The following is a 7,005-nucleotide window of genomic DNA, read 5'->3' as shown; positions in this document are numbered from 1 at the left end:
GATGTTGATGTAGATGTAGATGTAGATGTACATGTACATGTACATGTATCAGTATCAGTATCAGTATCAGTATCAGTATCAGTATCAGTATCAGTATCAATATCAATATCAGTTTCACTATCTGTAAATGAATCAGTATGTGTATGTGTGTAAGATTCATTATATAATAATGGACAGGTAATTTAGAGTGCTTACAAGAAAATTAATGTCCATATTCAGATTTGAGATTTGATGATTGAATGCAAAAGTTTCATGGGAAACCCTAAATCTAATTCTAATGCTTATTTGTGAAGGTCTTTGCATCAAATGAAGAAGGGAAAACAGTTCAAAAGTTTAGCCTAAATCTGGGCCAAATGAATTGCCCAGCTAGAAGAGAAGATTACATAAACAAGACCAAACGAAACAACAGAGTTCTTCCGTATTCTTCTTGCATTCATTCAGAGCCACAGTGGTCATAGCATAAACCTAGCTCCAGAGAAGAATTAGGGCAAATGAGGCAGAGAACTTACCTCTGAGAGAGAGAGAGAGAAAGAGAGAAAGAGAGAGCTGGAGAGGAGGGACGAGATCAGAGGAAAGCGTGGGAGGATGTGGAAACTAGATCCGAATGCGAGCGTCTATATATATACAATGATGAGGGTTAGGAGGTCTTTCATTGTAAGCCTGATGGATTCTCCACAGGAAAGAGTCTTCTTGTCAGTGCTTGATAGCGATGGTGGGGGGGCCTTCCCCTGTTTCGTCTTGCTGCTGCTTTCCTTGCCTTGCCTTTCCTTTCCTTTCCTCTCTGTCTCTGTGTGTGGCCTCAATTCACCTTATCCATTCATTGGAAAGGAATATAAAACAAAATCATCTGTTCTTTCATTTCTTCATTCATTCAGACACAGACACACAGACACAGACAGACAGACAGAGAGAGAGAGATGGTCCCAAAAGCAAAGAAAAGCAAGCCATGGCTCTCCTTTCTCCAAGCTTTTGGGGGCCCAGGAAGAATCGGTCCAACCTGAACCGAACCGAACCGAACCGAACCACGTAAACCGCCATGGCCTTTAATTGCCAGCTTCGGCTTCTTCGCTTCTCTGGTTTCAGGTGTCTAGAGGCTTGTTTCATCTCGGCCCCGATTTGGGCTCGTTGTCGCTTCACTTCAAGACCGTAAACCGATTCTTATCCTTGTCTCGTTTCACGTGTCTAGAGGCTTGTACCATCGGCCCCGATTTGGGCTCGTTGTCGCTTCACGTTAGATTGTAAACTGATTCTGATCCTTGTCTCGTTTCACGTGTCTACCGGCTTGTACCATCGGCCCCGATTTGGGCTCGCTGTCGCTTCACGTCAGACCGTAAACTAATTCTAATCCTTACCTTGTAAAGCCGGTGCTGCGCAGTTTCAAATGGGCTCAAATCGGGAAAAGAAACCCTTTTCAATCAGAGTTTTTGTTCTCTAGCTTTCGAATTCTCATGTGGAGGATCTTTTCGCCATTAGCCCCACATCTTGGAAGCTTCTCCCCACCAGATCATTTTCTACAATGATCACATGAACCTAATATAATTCTTTCTTTTTCAAACTACACCGTAGTTTCCATTACCAATCCATTACGTGTATACAAAGTCTATAATTATACAATCTAGTGGAGGGTAAGATAGTAGAGAAAAAAGTAGAACCCCCACCCACACTATGTCATAAGGTAAAACAAACTCCACTTATGGAAGAAACAACCATCAAGGGGGTGGATATTGACAAACTATTTGAACCTAATATAGTTCTCGTTGTTAATGAATTCACACAATATGTCCTAGATCATAATGTCCCAGATCATGCTCCTTGTTTAAGGTCAAAGAGTTCTTCTACATATTATAACTAGTTAAAAAAATGGTTCAATTGCTAAGACATTTTGGTTTAATACTTTACTCTTACTACTATGAAACGAAGCTCAACAAGAAAGAATTAAAGCAGGTAATAAAATGCAAAAAAGACAAAAAATGAGAAGCAAAAATGATGAAGAGGAGGATGAGAATAGATAGAATCCAATATACCCAAAAATTGGTGTTGAACTTCTTGAGTACAACTACGGTGGGAACCCCCTTTATGTACAACCAAGTATAGAAAATGTACACCCTGAATGGGTGCCACCATGCACCCCTCTATGATAAATAGCCACCTATAAGTTTGTGCATCTGAGACACCTTGTGAACACTCTTTGAACATTAGACTAACCATACAATATACTAACTATTATAAACTATTATATTTCATGAAATAATCCTCTTCTTTATTGCGAACTTCTAGGCGAAGCACATGAGTAGGGATATCTAACGACATCTCACATGTTGAGGATGTACTTGGCTAATTCTCAAGTCGTTTTGGATAGGGTATTTTAGGTTTGATATATTGGAAAGCATGGGGGTAAATTAGAAGCATGGATCGACAACCTCATCTAGTGGTCGGGGGGAAGAGAGTAAGGGCACACAAATAAAAAAGTTATCAAAGATGCTTTAAAAAATGGATACACTAGTCAACAAAGCTAGGAGGTGCAAAGAGCCAATAGATTGTAATATAGTATTCTTAGCTAAATGTGAACCTATAGAAAGTGCAACCATGACCCCGCAGTAGATCTAGGACCATGAGAAGGGCCTAAGCAACGATACATTATTGTGGGACTAGAAGAGTCAACCCCTATCTAAAAATGCAATAATAAACACTGAAGGTTTTGGGTCCCTCATCAATGATAACTAGATCAGGTTCTCTATTATTTTCTCATTAATACAAATTATTGCAAGGTCCTTGCTTTCAAAGATTAGACAATGAACAAGAGGAAGTAATGGAGGTTGAAGACACAAATTCTATGGAATTATATATCCCAAGGCATATGAAGTAATTCTAATGGTAACATTGTCAAATATAAACTCACATCAATTAGAGCATGATGCTGCATCATATCCATGTTGAACTAAAATTAAAAATGACAAACGACATAATATTCTATGGAAATCAATTTATAACTCCTAATTTTGACATATTGCACATATGCGTGCTAGGTTAATGAGCAATGGTGACAAAGAATCCATAAATGGTGGAAGGGTTTGCAATTGATTGCAAATAATTATTGACCCTCTCCTCTCATAGGTTTAGCGACGACAAACAATACCACCATTGTTGGAAGATGATGTGCATTGTGCAGTGAAGTCTACAATAGGTAGAGCAGATGAAGACTTGGAGATTTGATGGAACTTAGAGGCAATACAATCAGTTGAAAAAATGGAAGAGGCCTTAAATTTGGATTCACCACCCATGATAGGCATAGGTACACCTGCTTTGACAGGGTTCTTAAAGTTTGGTCGATAGGTTTGTCCTAGCACACCATCCACATTGTCGGATAAGCCACGGAAATGATTGAATTGGATATTAAGGTGGGCAAAACAATCATTTTCGGGCAACTCATAATGATGTAGTTGATCCTCCTCTTTTGAGATAGGAACCACCTCTATGGTCATGCCCATCAAACCTCCGTCAATAACCACCTATATAGATGAAATAAAATTTTGTAATTAGCGAAAGAACAAAATTTGTAATATTTAACTTGAGTTTTATACTAGCCTGAATAGTATTAGTCTCGGAAGTCCTCTGTAACTCAACCTCCCCCATTTCTGAGCTCCAAGTGTTGCCAACACCGACTTCCAATTCAATCTCTTGTCCATTATATGTGAACACGAAATGATCGGTATTGGTCCATGTGGCCACTTTCTTGGCACCGATGCTAAATGTGTGGTTATCAAACATAATACCTAGAGCTTGGACCCAAGTAAAGTCTCGTGTCCGACCTTGCGGGCGAAGGCCAATGAAATGTGCATTCACATGGAGGTTGGTGTCAGATAGTAGGCAAAAATCCTCATTGGCCTTTCCATGGAAGTAGAACATGACACCATCCCCACCAACGAAGCGTGGATCGTAGCAAACAGAAGAGTAGCCAGAGCACTTCGGTTTACGCTCTACAGAAGTAAGATGATGCATGTTTATTAACCTCTTTTAAAATATTATTTTAACATGTATGAAAACACAATGTGCCATATGGCTATGAGAAGATCATATTGAATCACATAAAAATGAACAAATTAATCGATAATTGATTACTTTTGCATGTAGTTTGGCATTTGGTGGAACAATCAATGAAGCATGAGGGTTTTCCAGCAATGGGGTTGATGCGTTTCGCACATTGGGAGGGGCATGTGAGGGTTTTTAGGTAGCAACTATTGTGAGCCAAGCAACGAGCTCTCTCTCGATTCGACACAGTTGTCAACATCACATACTTTATGGTATTCGGATCTGGACTTGAGGTCGCACCATCTACTGGCATGGTCAACATTACCATCACCATTAATACACCCATCAGTATGGTCATCATGGCTATTGATTCAAAGATATTTCTACAAGTGAGAACCATGTTAAATATCTTCTTCTTCTTCTTTCTAGGCTTTCATAGTTCCGCTATTTATAAGGGTCTTAAATTGATAGCCAGTTCATCTCCACTTTCTCCTCTACCATGTGGTCACCATGTCCCCCCTTCTCATCACACGATTACTATTCTTTTTATCAATGGAATCATTACCAAAAGAAAATATCAAGAAACAACACTATTTGTTTCACTAGTTTCGTTATGGAGAAAATATAAACATAAATTATGTAACCCTTGTTTCAACATGATCTCATATTAAATTGTTAAGAGGACTAACATTTTTATATTTTACTTTCTAATGTGTATAGTACATTCCCTAAAGCACCGTGTGAAATAAATCCCTTTTGACATCAATCTTTATGCCATTTTTTCAAGGGTAAAACAACAACATGAATGAACATTATGCTAATATGAAAGCATTGACTTGGTAAATCACATGTAAGAGAGTTTCAACATTCTCCCTCATTTGACCCAACACATTGTTTGCATTGTCGTTTAAGGGGCATTGTTATCATATTCGAGGATAAACTTACGACCTTCTCGTCGAGCCAAATTGGGGTGCTAAGCCACCGAGGCATATTTGCACTATCTCGTCATCGTCGATTACGACATTAATCGAACCGAGGGTATCACACAACTCCTTGATCTTTAAGGTATAGCCTGTGATCGACATGTCCCTCTGTTGCATGTTGTTTAGCTCCTATCTAAGTTGGAGCTTTCGTGCAGCCGTGTTGGCCGCAAAAATATTCTTGAGATTTCCGCAAGCTTCTTTCGGTGTTTTCGAATCTCGAATATAGCCAAGCATATGATCATGAACGCATGATGCAAGGCAATACAACACACGGCTTGCGGCCTGCTCCCAAGCGGGATAGTCGGCGTGTGTTGGGTTGGGTTGAGTTTTGTGAGCTCCTTCAATGTAGCTCCAGTAACCTTGTCTGACAAGGTATTGATGCATCTTGTATTCCCAAGATGCGAAATTCGTTCTATCAAGCTTCTCGGTAGGAAGAGCGCTTCTTATCTGAGTGTTCATTATGTTGATTTCTTGTCTGTTGATCGTTGTCGTGTACCACAACACAATTGAATAGATTCGATTAAGCAACCACACGCTCTGATACCATGTAAAGCAATAAGGAGCAAGAGTGACTGAGATGCATCAGAAGAACTTTGTGTGTGTGTGTACATAAGGTAAAATAGAGAGAGAGAGAGAGAGAGAGAGAGAACTTAAGATAGAGATAAAAGATTGTATGTTACATTAACCAAAATACTTCCAACAATAGCTAAGTTACAAGGGATTGGTTTAAATACCAACTAAACTAGGGCAAGTGCCCTTTCTACTATTTACAAAACTAGCTTGGTAGGATCATAAGCTAGTGTGAAACCTATTAATATGGGAGTTGAGTTCAACTTTCAACAATACTTATATGACTTTATGACTATTTACAAATATAGCCATGACAGGCACATCAGAAACATATTTATAGATATGTCCCTGGATCCGGTTAAAACCGGATCAGTGCGGTCCGGTTCATCCGATTCTCATCCGAATGCCATATGGAGGGACCGATTTCCCAACAATGCTCCCCTTCACTCCGGCATGGAATGTCTTGTCAATTCGATCCGTCTCTTGCACACGTCCAACTTGTCAACTGACAGCACCTTGGTCATCATGTCTGACCTGTTCTCCTTCGTGTGGATCTTTAGCAACGTGAAGTCTTGATCTTCGACTCTCTCCTGAAGCCAGTGGTATCTACGTTGAATGTGCTTCGTCTTGGAGTGGTACACCACGTTCTTTGCAAGGTGGATGGCACTTTGACTGTCGCAGTATAGCCAAAATTCCTCTTACCGGATCCCTAGCTCTCCGATGAAGTCCTTCATCTAGATTACCTCTTTACCGGCTTCCACGATTTCCATATACTCCGCTTCCATTGTCGATAATGCAACGGACTTCTACAGCTTCGACTGCCGCAATACAGCTCCCCTTGCATATGTCATAACATATCCGAAGGTTGACCGACTGGTATCCGCATCAGCAGACATATCCGAATCCGTGAATCCTTCAATTTGGGGTTTTTTGGAGCTGAATCGGAGGCACATACTCGAGGTGCCTTTCAAGTACCGAAGTATCCACTTGACTGCGTTCCGATGTTCTCTTCCCGAATTGCTCATGAACTAGCTTACCACTCCGACAACATAACCGATATCCGGTCGGGTACACACCATTGCGTACATCAAGCTCCCGACGGTGGAGGCATATGGTATCTTCATCATCTTTGAATTCTCCATCTTGGTCTTCGGACTTTGCTACCTGGACAACTAGCAGTTTGCCGGAAGTATGGACCCGACCGGCTTCGCATCCGTCATGTTGAACTGTTGAAGCACCTTTGTCACGTTGTTGTGTTGTAAATACTTGTGCTCAACAAAGTGGAAAAAGGATAGTAAAATATGGACACAAGCTGGTTATGACACTTTAGGCATGATGGTGGATGCTTTAGTCGAAGGTAGATTTGAAAAATCAAGATGAATTGATGTGACATAGTCAAAGAGTACCTTTACAATATGCAGTC

The 7,005-nt window shown here is 40.4% G+C and overlaps 1 protein-coding gene across 1 annotated transcript; it reads right to left on the bottom strand.

The window, feature by feature from the left end:
- Positions 1-2,956: 2,956 nt before the first annotated feature.
- Positions 2,957-4,468, bottom strand: LOC147862366 (uncharacterized). The gene is made up of 3 exons (XM_087323126.1): positions 4,120-4,468; positions 3,586-3,977; positions 2,957-3,509 (listed from the first exon to the last, which is right to left on the bottom strand). Exons 1-3 carry the CDS (start codon positions 4,427-4,429, stop codon positions 3,117-3,119), a joined length of 1,095 nt encoding a protein of 364 aa, XP_087179252.1. The 5' UTR covers positions 4,430-4,468; the 3' UTR covers positions 2,957-3,116.
- Positions 4,469-7,005: the final 2,537 nt, after the last annotated feature.

This window comes from Azolla caroliniana, unplaced genomic scaffold (genome assembly GCF_043228905.1).
Source record: "Azolla caroliniana isolate FFs.n. ecotype wild unplaced genomic scaffold, voAzoCaro1.0.p SCAF_7, whole genome shotgun sequence".
NCBI classification, from domain to species: domain Eukaryota; kingdom Viridiplantae; phylum Streptophyta; class Polypodiopsida; order Salviniales; family Salviniaceae; genus Azolla; species Azolla caroliniana.
The sequence above is the reverse complement of the archived record's forward strand: the minus strand, read 5'-3'. Positions and strand labels throughout refer to the sequence as shown.

What these genes read in the sequence shown, in the direction of transcription:
- LOC147862366 (XM_087323126.1), bottom strand. Translation starts at nt 4,429, where the DNA reads ATGGTTCTCACTTGTAGAAATATCTTTGAATCAATAGCCATGATGACC. An exon ending in ATGCCAAACTACATGCAAAA is followed by an intron (nt 3,978 to 4,119) that starts GTAATCAATTAT and finishes TTACTTCTGTAG; the next exon opens with AGCGTAAACCGAAGTGCTCT. An exon ending in CCGAGACTAATACTATTCAG is followed by an intron (nt 3,510 to 3,585) that starts GCTAGTATAAAA and finishes TCATCTATATAG; the next exon opens with GTGGTTATTGACGGAGGTTT.